At 55.7% G+C, this 13,406-nt stretch overlaps 1 protein-coding gene and 1 long non-coding RNA gene across 10 annotated transcripts in view; one reads left to right on the top strand and one right to left on the bottom strand.

Annotated features, from left to right (window-relative positions):
• The first annotated feature begins 1,292 nt into the window (after window positions 1–1,292).
• LOC121032183 (uncharacterized) lies at window positions 1,293–3,774 on the top strand. Its single transcript, XR_005791132.1, has 2 exons — window positions 1,293–1,430; window positions 3,273–3,774. It is a non-coding gene; the product is annotated as an uncharacterized LOC121032183 (long non-coding RNA).
• Window positions 3,775–6,572: 2,798 nt separating this feature from the next.
• TTC7B (tetratricopeptide repeat domain 7B) overlaps window positions 6,573–13,406 on the bottom strand; it is a 233,233-nt gene continuing 226,399 nt past the window's right edge. For all 9 annotated transcript variants that reach the window (XM_040477997.1, XM_040477995.1, XM_040478003.1 and 6 more), the window contains one exon: window positions 6,573–7,530. In XM_040477997.1, the coding sequence (XP_040333931.1) occupies window positions 7,309–7,530 (222 nt within the window). In that variant the 3' untranslated portion in view covers window positions 6,573–7,308. The remainder of the gene's footprint in view (window positions 7,531–13,406) is intronic.

Raw genomic sequence — 13,406 nt, forward strand, 5'->3', positions numbered from 1 at the left:
GGGGCCAGGCACCGTGTTCCATCAAGATTATGTTCACAGGCCCGGTAGCCCTATGAGCGGAAGTGTCAAGCCACTTTGAGACAGGAGCTTGCGACCCTTTGCCGTCAGAGGTGATGTGACCGGGCAGAGCTGGGATTCCAGCCAGATCCGTGTGACCCACAGGAAACCCTATTGTCCTCAGGGGGTCGGGGGCCAACCACTAGCAGATGGAGGAGGGAGGGGGGCTGTGGAGGCAGTGGGTGGCCCACTGGCCAGCTGGAGATCCTAGCTCCAGACAGACCTGCAGAAGGCACCCCGTGACCTGCCTGTCACCTTCCCTTAGCCAGCCCCACTCAGGGCCCGAACCCCCAGGAGGGGTCCTGCTATAGCGGGGCCCCAAAGCCCCATGTGGAGGCCCCACGGGGGGCAGTGTGCCCTGCCCGGCATCCCATAATCCCTGCAGGGGCCTGCCAACTCACATCTCAGCCCAGAAGTGAGGCCACCATCCATCCCCGCTGGACCCTGAAACCCAGAGAGGGACAGTGACTCAGTCAGGGTCACCTCCAGGCAGGCATAGAGCTGGAATGGGTCTCCCAGGGCACGGCCTTGAGGAGGGGGTCCCAGATGGGCTCTAAAAGACCTTCCGGAGGAGGCCACGCTTGTCTGAGACATTTGCAGGATGTCCTTTTCCGGGTCCCGTCCAGCGGCAGCGTGGGCGGGGGCGGCAGGAAATGAGTGAGAACAAGTGTGAGAGGAAGGCCGGTGGCAGGAGCAGCATAGCACAGAGGGCCAGCCTCCTGGGGCCCCACTCCCTGTCACAGGGAGACACGGGGGGCCTGCTGGCCCTGAGCAAGGTCTCGGCGACTGGCGGTCAGCGTGTGGCTCTGAGTGGCAGGAGGGAACAGAGAGAGGAACCGAGAGAGGGCCAGGGAGGGCAGGGAAGGACAGGAGCGCCCGCCGACGGGCCGGCCGCCACACTCAAGGCTGAGACTGCTAGTCACCAGTCCTCCAGCTCAACTGGTGCCCCCCCACTGGATGACGTCCACCCTGCCGGCCCTGAGAGGTAGCGGGGAGAGAAGAGCAGGAAGGAGACAGGAGGGGAGGAGGAAAGGGGGACCTGAGCAGTGACAGGCACCCCCCCCCCAATCCGCAGGGGAGGGCTGGGGGTGGGGATGGGAGAGGGGACAGCAGGGTGCCTCGGAATCCCCTTCTCCCCACCGCCCAGTTTAGTGGGTTCTGGCTGGGCAGGGTAGGGGTGCAGGGGAAGGGCTGCTGGCCCAGTTTAGTCAGTACTGGCTGGGCTGGGTGGGGGCGGGAGGTTCCCAGGTGCCTCACTGACAGGGTGGAGGGTGCCGGGCAGAGGGTAGGGATGACCATGGGACCACAGGGGAGCTCTGAGTGACCATCTGGAGTACTTCCATCCGTGTGCCCTCCCTTAGGCCGTAAGACAGGTAAGGACACAGGCATGGGAAGCCTTGGTTCTCACCCAGGGAGATCTGAGCTCACGTCCCTCTCGGTCCCGAGGGTGTGCAGGGCCCTGGCCACAGCCCGCACCTCGGGGCCTCGACCTGGCCCCGTCCCCGAGATCCTTCTCTGCCGGCCGGGGCTGGCTCCTTGTAAAGAAGAACTTCCTCTCTCCTCTCTCCCCTCACCTCTTCCTCCTTCCCTCCCTGGCCCCCTCACACCCCCTTCCCCTCCAATTGCCCACATTTTCTCCTCACCCTCACCTTCGGCTTGCCCTCTAGCTTGCTGAGAGGTGGGGGCCGCAGGAAGAGGACCACCGAGGCTCATCGGCATCAGGGGTCAGGTGCTCTACCCACGGAAAACACCTGGGCTCCTGGCTGAAGCAGCCGGCTGCCTCTCAGGTGCTCGGGGACGCGGCTCCGGCGGTTTCCGGCCCTGCTCTCCTAGTCCATCCATGTCCCATCTGCAAACTTGAGCGTGAGCCCATCTTAAAAACAGTCCCGGAAAAAAAAAAAAAAAAAAAAAAAGGGGCGCCTGGGTGGCGCAGTCGGTTAAGCGTCCGACTTCAGCCAGGTCACGATCTCGCGGTCCGGGAGTTCGAGCCCCGCGTCAGGCTCTGGGCTGATGGCTCGGAGCCTGGAGCCTGTTTCCGATTCTGTGTCTCCCTCTCTCTCTGCCCTTCCCCCGTTCATGCTCTGTCTCTCTCTCTGTCCCAAAAATAAATAAACGTTGAAAAAAAAAAATTAAAAAAAAAAACAAACAAAAAAACAGTCCCGGCCCACCTGTGCCCCCACCTTCTCAGGGTCCCTTGGCAGTGACATGCTTGAAAGAGACGTCCGCACTCCGATCTCTCTTCCCGCTCTTGAACCCGCTCCAAACTAGCTCCACCCTCCCACTCTGTCCAAACGGCTGATCTTCGTTATCTCAGGCCGCCATAACTGAAATACCACAGACTAGGGGGCTTAGCCACGGGAATCTATTTTCTGACTGTTCTGGAGGCTGGAAGTCCAAGACCAGGGTTCTGGCCCATCTGGGTCATGGTGAGAACCCTCTGCCTGTGCTGAGAACGGCCGCCTTCTGGCCGCATATGCTCACACGGTGGAGAGAGAGGGAGACAGTGTGAGTTCTCTGGTGTCTCCTCTTACAGGGACACTCATCCTGTTGGATCAGGGCCTCATACTTATGACCTGATTTAACCTTAACTACTTCCTTAGACTCTATATCCAAATACAGGCACATTGTGGGTTGGGCCTCCACTGTAAATGGGGGGCGGGGGCATGACTCAATCCATAGCACAGCTCTCGTCAGGATCATCACCAACCTCCACGGTGCCAAACCCAGGGGTCCATTCTTAGGCCTGGCCTACTGGCCTACTGGCCTTCGGGGCACGGAACACGGCCGGCTCCTTTCCTCCTTGGCCTCTGAGACTCACTCTCCTGCTTCTCCTCCCTCACAACTGCTTCTCCTCATTCTTTGTCGGTCCGTCTCCATTTTCCCAACCCGTTAACCTTGCCATGCCCTGGCGCTCAGCCCTGACTTTTCCCCTTCCTGTCTACACTCACTCCTGAGGCGGCCCCACCACACCCCCCTTCACTGATGCCCCCACGTTTACACCCTCATCTTGGAGTCTCGCCTGTGCGCCAGCCCTGTCTAGCCGGCTGCTCCCCACTCGGAGCCTTCACGGGCATCTTACAACCTGCCTACAACAAACGCCTGCCTTTCTCCCACCTCGCCAACCTGCCCTCCCCTCGGGGCCGTCAGCTCCCTTTATCCTGTGGTTCAGGACCGAAACTTTGCCATCCTCCCTCACTTCTCTCTTCCCCTCGCAGCCCTGGTTCTACATGTGAGCACATCCTTTTGGCTCCGTCTTCAAGATATTCAGTCCAACCACACTTGACCACTCGGCCTCGCCACCGTAGTGTTTATCCGGAGGAACCATAGCGCCCTCCTGATAGTCTCCCACTCGGGTGGGCTGGGTAACGTCTCTCCTCCCCCAAAGAGGTCTGCGTCGCAATCTGTAACCTGTGACTGTGTCACCGTACGTAGTAAGAGGGACTTCGCAGATGGAATTAAATTGAGGATGTTGAGATGGGAGATTATCTTGGATTATCCAAGTGGGCCCAAGGTCCCTCCTTTTGAGAGGCAGGCGAGGACAGAAGGCAAAAGGTGACATAACAGTGGCAGCAAGTGTGGTGTGACGTGGGGCCGTGAGCCCAAGAAACGGCAGCCTCTAGAAACGGATTCTCTTCTAGAGCCTTCGGAAAGAACACAACCCTGCCAACACAGACCTCCAAAACGGTAGAATAAATGTGTGTTGTTTTCAGCTGCTAAGCTTGTGGTAATTTTTTTAGAGCAGCCACAGGAAGCTAATGTGCACCCTTGATGTGGGCCACAAGGCCCTGCATGATCTGGCCCCTGCTAAGGCCCTCTGACTCATCTTTTTCCTCTCCTCCTTACCGCCCTGTCCCCTGTCTGCCTATGAGCTTTTGCACTTGCTGTTCTGCTTCCCGGGATGCCCTTCCCACCCCTCCCCCCCCCCCCGGCCCCCCACAGACCCACCTGGCTTGTTCTGGCCAAATGGTACTTTATCAGAAGCTTTTCTTTTTTATTATTATTATTTTTTTTAACGTTTATTTATTTTTGAGACAGAGAGAGACAGACTATGAACGGGGGAGGGTCAGAGAGAGGGAGACACAGAATCTGAAACGGGCTCCAGGCTCTGAGCCGTCAGCCCAGAGCCCGACGCGGGGCTCGAACCCACGGACCGTGAGATCGTGACCTGAGCCGAAGGCGGACGCTTAACCGACCGAGCCACCCAGGCGCCCTTATCAGAAGCTTTTCTAACCATCTCCTATAAACCGTAACTCTGATGCCCCCTTGCACCCCTGCATACTTGTATCACTGTGTGTATATGGTACATACACCAGATTATATATTTCTCTCTTTTCTTCCATGAAAACTTACGTAAGCGCCGTTTATGTGTGCTGCTCACCCTCAGTGCCTACAATAGGTGTTCCGGTGTTGTGAGCACTTTACAGATATTTGTTGGATGGAGGGATGGATGAATGGAGGAATTTTACAGATGGGAAGACTGAGACCAGGGAAGGGGAATAAATCGAACACGGCAACTGCCACATCTCACTGTTCCTCAGCTGGGCAGCCGTAGGCACCTTTCAAAGGTTTATCCCTCGGGCCTGGGTCTCAATCTGGGTTCTGCTGGGTAGTGTTCACATGACCCCAGGCTGGTGTCTCACCCACTCAGCTTCTGCTCCCTGGTCTGTTAATGAGTGAATGAATGAATGAGTGAGTGAATAAAGGCCATTGGTTGGGAAAGCCCTGCAGGCTAGAGGACCAGGGCCGGAGCAGCGAGAGACTAATGGGGAGCAGGAGGGGACAGCAGGGCCAGGCCGCAGGCGCTCGGGGCCTGGTTCCAAGCAAGAGTGGGATTAGCCATGGAGCGGGATGAAGTGGGCAGAGGCCTGATCCAACCCTCACCCTATAAAGGACCCTCAGAGAACGGATTGCAGGGCACAAGGGAGGAGCAGCAAGGACACTGCAGTGGTCCAGTCAGAGGTGGTGGGGCCGGCTGATGGGGCAGGTGGGGAGGGAAAATGGACATATGATCCGGGTAGAAATGACCGGCCTCACTGACAGGTAAAATGGGGGGTGGGGAGCAGGTGAGATTAAGGAAGAGGACCAAAGGGTTTGGAAAGAGTTCCCTAATGGGGGTGGACAGTGATAGCCCCTCACGGAAACGCGCTCTGCTTGCACAAGCAAAACAGGGAAATGCAGAGGCTCCCGTGATGGAAAAGTCTGGCGCTCCGGTGCTCCAGCTATGAGTCTGGGAGCCGGTCCCTGTCTCCTCACTCTCTCCTCCTGAGTTGGCATCACTCTCAGGCAGGCCGTCCCACACGGTGCCTGTGGCCAGCAGCAACCCCAGGCTGGCATCCCTTCAGGACATCAAACCCAACAGAAAGAGGGTTTTTTTCTATTTCCGTAACACAAATCCTAGGTGGGCCTCCCGTTCCCATTGGTCAAGCTTGGACCACAGGCCCAAACGTGAACCGCTAAAATTGGGGGCTGGCTGGCAAGGCGGGGCCCACGTGCTTATCTTTGAGCCACGTGGATGGAGAGTGGGGGAGGGGGTTCTCCCGAGGGAGATGGGACCCTGGGGAGGGGACGGATGGGGGGCAGGCAGACACGATCCATCACTAGTGCCCTTGCACAGCCTGACGTCTTAGGGATTTTCCGAGGCAAGGGCCTGGCATGGGGCTGGCTTGGGAGATAATGGCCGGTATGGTCCCTGGGCCGTTATTTTTGGGTAGTCCCGGCTCCTGCCTTCCTGGTCCTGGTCTGGGCAGGCCTCTCCCTACACTCCTGCACAGGATGGCAGGGCTGGGCCCTGAGCCTCTAGCCAGGGTGAGCTGCTACCCCACTGGATACCTGCCCCTTCCTGCCTGTATTTAGTGTTGAAAATTCCATGATTTTTGTCCATCCACAGCCCCAGATGCCCCCTGGCAATGCCAGTGCTGAGGCTGGGGGGGGCTCACCTGCTCTGCAAATGGCAGGCAGGCTCCCTGCCTGTGGTCTCTCCCCAGACCTCAGCTGCCCCCTCACCTGCCTGCCCAGTGAGTCAGGAAGGCTGCGCTCAGCTTGGGTGGGGGGCCTCGAGATTGGAACTCAGCCCCTGTCCCCCACCCCCCATTTTCTTGGGCCCCGGCAGGGTGGGGCTGCCCCGTATCAGCTTGGCTGAGCAGCCCCGGGGGATTGGGAGGTCCTGTCTGGCTCACATTCGTCTCTAACACCTCTCTGTCCTCCCTCCCGCCACGGTGGCAGGAGGGTTGCTGAAGTCCTAGCCACACCACTCAGCATGGAGAGTAAAAACCTTTCCTCACGCCTCCTGCCTTAATCGGGTCACTTTATTCCTGATCCTGTGCGCCCGTGAATGCAGGGATCAATAGCCAGGCCCGAGTCCCATGCTCCAATCGCAGACAGCAGGGGAGCGATGGGAAAGGTGAATTTCCACAGGAAGGTCAGGGCGGGTCCCGGGCGCACACGGCCTCCCGCCCCGCAAACTGAGCCTTAGCCCCTCAGCCCCGTGGGCTTTCATCAACACCACAGACCACGGGTCCATTTAAAAATCATTTTATTATTAACATCATCTTCCCATTTAGCCAAGTGTCTGTCATGTATAAGGAATGTCGGTAAATATTCCATTTGAAGCTTCTTTGTACATATTTCCATCGATAAATAAACTCTGAATTCACATAAAAAAGTTAAACTTAAATAGCTCCTATTCCCTTCTCTTGTAACAGGCATATATTGGTGAAATATAAATATTCTCGGACTCAGGCTTTGTTCTAAGTGAGGAGAGGAATTCATCACATGGTACGGTTACTGACAACAAAATCGAGAAACTGTCAGCTGGTGTCCTGGCTTGGACTAGGACTGAGGTGGGAACCAGAAAATTCACATTTGGTTTCCCGGCCGAGGTTGGGGGAGGAGTGGTGACGGGGAGGAGAGTTTCCTTTACAGCTCTGATAAAAATAATCTGCTCTGCCAGTGAACTTTAACTTTGAATATATTCTTCTACATTGGCTGATTCATTCCATTATTGTTTTACTTAAAACTTGGATGTCAGCTAACAAAATATGGCACATAATCCATTTTGAACAATGGTGGGCTTGGAAACTATCATTGGGCTGGCCAAAACAACAACAGAAATGCACGTGGGGAGAGCGACGATCCGGGGCTTGTTTGGTGAGTTCACTGTGGTCAATCGCATGTTCAGCCACGGCCTCGGCGCGGGGCGCCCCGGGCGGGGCCTCCTGGGCCCGAGCGGCAGTGAGGCTGGCAGGGGCCTGCTCAGAGCACCCGGGGGATGATGGTGAAGGGCACGGCGGGGCTGCTGGCCTCCAGCTCCAGGGCTGTCAGGAAGCACTCGGTGGCCGCCGCGTCATTGCCCTGAGCTTGAAGGACCTCGCCCAGCCCGTTCCAGACCTCGTGGGCCGTCGAGTTCACCTGCACCGCGTCCCGGAGGATTTTCTCTGCCAGACTGTAGCGGCCCAGCTGATGAAGAATCAGGGCCTGCGGGCATCAGAGAGAGAGAGACAGACACAGAGACAGTCAGAGAGAGAGTCTCTGCAGCTCTAGGCTCTTAGCCGTCCTGGAGTTTCTGCACGTTTCTGGGAGGCTGGCATGAATCTCCACCGGGCTGGGCACCCGGCAAGTTCGAACCCTTCCCGCACTCAGGGGCAATGTTCCAAAGAGTTGCTCGAACTGTATGAAGTTGCCTACGTACAGCCGTTTTTTGAAAGATACAAAAGGCAGTTCCACAGGGTTCATCTTACTACTTAACCCCCAGGAGCGAACCAATCCGAGAGGCCAGTCTGTACTGACCCAGGGGGCCGTCCCGGGTGTACCGGCTGATACGTAACAGGTTTTCTAACCTGAAGAAATGTCATTTGTGGCATTACTTATGGTGGTGACTAGAACAGACCTTTTTTTATTGCTCTCAGTCCCCCTACCATAAACAAGCCCCTGCCTTCATTGTCCCCTGCTCACCGCAGGCCCGCCCGCCATTTTACACAGTTTTTTTTTTTCAACGTTTATTTATTTTTGGGACAGAGAGAGACAGAGCATGAACGGGGGAGGGGCACAGAGAGAGGGAGACACAGAATCGGAAACAGGCTCCAGGCTCCGAGCCATCAGCCCAGAGCCCGACGCGGGGCTCGAACTCACGGACCGCGAGATCGTGACCTGGCTGAAGTCGGACGCTTAACCGACTGCGCCACCCAGGTGCCCCTTTCCACGGTTTTAATTAGGACGTAGGGGTTGGTCCCCAAATATTTTACCATGACTGTGTTTCTAAGTTATGCATCTCGATGACCGATGTTTTTGTATTCTTTCATCCGATGATATATTCTCTTTGCTTAATCTCTCCCTCACGGGGAACATGCTGAAATTGTGCCCACTTTCTCTGCTATTTTTTTTTTACTTTATTCTATTTGTTTAGAGGGGCAGAGAGCGGGTGTGAGAGAGAATCTTTGGCAGGCTCCCTGCCCGCACGGAGCCCCACACAGGGCTCGATCCCACTACTCTGGACTCAAGAGTCAGACGCTAAACAGACTGAGCCACCCAGGTGCCCCTCCCTTTGCTATTATGAATCGTGCTGCGATGGTCTTTCCAGACAGCGCCTCTGCGTTCTTATAGAATGGCAGATCTCAAATCTTTTCTACAGTCCTGCTGACCTGTGGGTAAATGGAACCTTACTGAGAATACCCACATATTCTGGGGGGGACGCTGGGGTGGGGGCAGCGGCCTCTGTGGGCTCCTCGCAGCAGCCCTGGAAGGGGCTCAATGGAACCAGCTTGATAGCAATTTGGAGACTCTTCCTTTACGGCAAATTTCCGCAAAGTGACCTTGACCGGGTTAGAGGATGTGACTCTTTTAAAGTTCTCCAAATACTCTGCAAATTATATGCCTAAAGGGTCACTTTCTTTTTTTTTTTTTATAATTAAAAAAATTTTTATATGTTTATTTTTGAGAAAGAGAGAGAGACACACACAGAATCCAAAGCAGGCTCCAGGTTCCGAGCTGTCAACACAGAACCCTATGCAGGGCTTGAACTCACCAACTGTGAGATCATGACCTGAGCCGGAGTTGGGTGCTTAACTGACTGAGCCACTCAGGTGCCCCAGGCCGTGTCACTTTCTCACCCATCCGCAGAATTCCAGTGCTTGGTCCCCTGTCCCCCACTATCATTACTCTTCATGTTTGCTAATTTCATAAGTGCAGAACGTCTGTCCTTAGTAAAACGTGCATTTCTTTAGTAACAGTTGAGGTTGGGGCTCCTGGGTGGCTCAGTCAGTTGAACACCTGACTCTTGAATTTTGGCTCTGGTCATGATCCTGGGTCATGGGGTCAAGCCCCGTATTGGGCTCTGCACTGCGCATGCACTGAGCCCGCTTAAGATTCTCTCTCTCCCTCTGCCCCTTCCCCTGCTCTCTCTCCCTCTCTCAAAAAAATAAAAATAAAAAAACCCCAACAATTGAGGTTAAAGATTTTCCATGCTTTTGTTTACAAGTCTTTTAGAAGACTGCTATTCATCTGCTAGCATACTTGTCTAGATTGCTCTTTAACTTTTGAGATTTTTTCCTTTGAACGAAAGTTTTTAGTTTTTTAAGTTGGATTTGTTGAACTTTAGTGGGTTTTGTTTCGTTTTTTGGTCACTCCAAAGCTCTGAAAGTTATACTTTCAAAGAACTGACGTGCGTTCAATCCTGCTTTGTTAAGTAGTTGTCTGCTTTATCTTGGCAGACAGGAACCTACCTGGATTTCTTCTTCTCTGCCGGACACAAACTAGCTACCCCTCCCTCCACGTCCCTCCCGTGAGGCACTGCCCGTCATGAAGTGAATTATTACATGAAACACGGGGCCTTCTACAACTTTCCAGTGAGCCACAACAACCCCCTCCCGCCTTTGCATCAGTACTGTGCTGTTAAGATTACTGTTACATCATGTTTTAATGGCGGGGGTGGGGACAAGAGCCTCTCCTCCTTCCCTTTGCTTTTGAGTATTTGCACGACTATGCCCGATGAACTTAACAATCATCTTGTTCATTCTCTTCGGGAGTTGAATCGTGCTTGCATTAACCTCCTGGGTGTGTGTGGAGAAGCCCGACATCTACCGTGTTGGGTTTTCCCAACCAAGAACATGGCATGGTCGGCTGGTCCCGCGTATCTCTTCCTAAATTTCCCGGTAAAGCCTTGCTCTACCTTTTTGTGGTTCACGCACAGAACCGATGAGGCACCCCCAGTGTTCTTGAGCATATGCGTCACCAAGGGGCGAGGGCCAGTGGGTAGGCTCTCAGGAGCAGAACCTACTGGGGAGGGGGCATAAACGCGCCTTCCAGGGGGCTGGCTGTGGCCTGAGCCATAGGCCACAGACAACGTGAGCACCGGGGAACCAGGTGGGGCCCACTCTGAAGAGCTCTGGCCTCCGAGACAGGCTGTGAGGAAGGCGCCTCCGTGGGCGGTGTCCAGGTCCTGTGGGCTGCTCGGGCTGGCCTCTCCCCCTGGGCGTGTGGCTCTGGAGATGGCGTCTGAGGGCCTGGAAAGCAGCCTTGCTTCCGAGAATCACCCGCACTTAAGAGTACCCAGCGCAGGAGCTGTGAGGACGATTCTGGCAGAGGCCAAGGTCACTGGGGCGACGGCCAAGGCGACCCACAACCCCAGGGCAGTGCAAGATACTGTGGAGGGCTACTCTCCGTGCCCCCAGCTCCGGCTCCCTGAACTGCCTTCCAGAGCGAGGAGGAGAAGGCCTCCAGCAGACAGAGGCTGTCCTCCCCTGGCCAGGGTACAGCAGACCTCAATGTCAGCTCGACTCTCTCTGGGAGGAAAATTGAAAGGAAACACTATACATTCCCTTTCTTATTAACATCGATATGTGCCTTAATTACGTCTCTGCTGGAGTCCACGTCCTAAATGGGATCCGTCAGAGCTGAGGCTCTGAGAGGGTGGCCAGGGCCGGGCAGACAGGTGGCTCCCTCTGATGCTTTAGGACATCAGAGGTGGCCGGAAGTCAGTCCTTGCTGTTAGGATTTCACCTTGGCTTCTGAAATTCTTCTCTCCTCAGACTACAGGCCTTCCCGTCCTCCAGCGCGAACTGCAGGTTTCAGCCGCCGTCCCAAGGCTGGTCAGGGTCAGTTTTGCAGAGGTCGCCGGTGAGAGCCTCCCAGCTGTCTCCCCAGAGCCCCATCCTCCACCCACCTAGGAGCGGGCAAGGGAACCATGTGCTGAGAGCAGGGGTAGCGGTTCAGCATGGACCCAGCTTCCTGCAGGATGATTCACAGTGATAACAGCAGCAAAGGCTTTCAGCGTTTTTGACACACCAGGCACCATTCCAAGTGCTCACGTTCATTAGTTCACTTAATCCACCCGGGGACCCCGAAGTGGTTTCGCACGGGCATGGCCGGGACATGTCTGCACCTGGCTGCAAGGCCGGCTTCGACCGCGGTGGACAAGGTCCTGCAGCGGAAGAGGATATCTCCCCATGCACTAGGTACTCCTCCTGTTTTGCGGGTGAGAACTATGGCTCCTATGGCTGCGTCTCCTGCCCCAGGCGCACAGCCAGCTGCTGCAGAGCTGGACTACAACCCACATCCTAACTCTCAGGGCCTGCCTGACATCCATTTGGATGCGGAGTCTGGGGCGGGGCTACAAGCGGCCACCTCCACCTCCTGGGGTGGGGGGGCGTGGGGCATCCTCCCTCTGGCCCTCCTTCAGAGACACTGGGGCAGCTCGACACCCACACTTCTCAATCTTGGAGGTCCAGGCGGAAAGGACGAGAGGCCCTCCCCGGCTTGCAGGCAGCAGGATGTGAGGGCCAACGAGCTCCTGCCTTCATTCCTTCCGGGAGAGGTTATCAGCTTGAGCTCACTCTAGAACATTCCGATTTAACCAACAGAGCCGTGAGAGGAGGGAGGGGGTCAGGGTGGAGGCAGCAAGCAGTGGCATGAATTTTACCCAAGTGACCCTGTCATACTCTCTCTCAGTGCATCAAATTACTGAATACACACTACCTTTTTCTGAGTGGCCCTCCCAGGCAGGGAGACACACACTGCGTGTGCCGGGCAGATGGGTGAGGAGGGACAAGCCACCGGGTAAGATGGAAAGAGGCGTCCTTGGTTACCTGGTGGCAGACCGAGCATACAGTCTGGGTCCCGACAGGCTTTGCTTTCTTCCTCTATGCAGAATGTTTTCTCCACATCAGGCACGATGCTAGGCACTTGTGCTTGGCTCATCTTACATTACCACCGCTTTATAGATATAGAGACAAGGTTTAGAAAGGCCAAGAGCCTTGCCCAAGGTCCCAGGGCCAATGGATAAAGAGCTGCGGGCTGGCCCAGGTCTGCCGGAGGCGAAAGCCCCCATGCTCCCCGCACACCTTCCCAGCCGGCCCGTCTGTTCACTGCTGCCTCTGTCGCTTTAAGAGACGAGCCTGGAGCCCCCTGGGCACTGACCCAGTTACATCTGAGCCATGGCAAATGGGCATCTGCCGCACTGGGTCTCCTTTTCACTTCTCCAACCATTGATCACTGGCTCTGTCACTCCTCCCCGTGGTTATGGCCAGGAGATGGTTCCTCTCCAGCCCAGCTTTTCTCCAGCTCGGGTTGCTGCTTGGCAGTATCCTATATATTCACTCAAGGACGAGGACAGCTCCTTGCCTCCCTTTGGTGGCCCAGAGGCTAGCTATGATCTTGAGGCTTGGCATGGACATGGGTGCCAAAGGACTGGGGGCCAATGAGACGTGAAGACCCAGAAGGACCAGGGTCTTGGCCCAGCAAGACCCAGAGGCCATTGCACTCAGCAGCAGTGACCTACCCCCACCCTGCTGGAGTGGGGACAAGGTCACCAGTCCTTTTAACTGGGAATTTTGTTTAGAAATTGGCAGGCTGTTGTATCTGGGTGTAGCCTACCATGGGGGCTCCAGGGTCTAAGAGGGGACACGTCTCCCCATTCCCAAGTGCTTGCAAAGAACCAGCCAATGGACTAATCTGACCGATCACCCGCAGTGTTGGGAAGTTAAGAGTCTTCATGTTGTCCAGTGTCTCACAGGTCTTGTGGGCTTGGAAATTTCCAGCCCGTGTACCTGGACTTATATTCCTAATGTAGGAACAGGCTACCCTTTCCAGATGACCTTGAAGCTTCCTGAGCAATCTGTTTAGTGGAATTAATTCCTAAAGCTGGAGCTGCTCAGGGAGACATCAGAAGCTTGCCAGGGGCTGCCAGCTCAGGCTTGGCAAGGGAATGAAAAATCAGCCTCTGCCCAGTGCCCCAGCAAGCCAAGAGCAGCTCAGAAATCAGTCACATAATGGGATCAACCAGGACAAGCTCCAGCTGGGGTCTGAGCCATTGCTTGGGGCCAGCATCGCCGGCAGGTTGGCCAGAGGTGGGCTGGGAC

Source organism: Herpailurus yagouaroundi, unplaced genomic scaffold, assembly GCF_014898765.1.
Source record: "Herpailurus yagouaroundi ecotype Mexico unplaced genomic scaffold, PumYag 141, whole genome shotgun sequence".
NCBI lineage: Eukaryota > Metazoa > Chordata > Mammalia > Carnivora > Felidae > Herpailurus > Herpailurus yagouaroundi.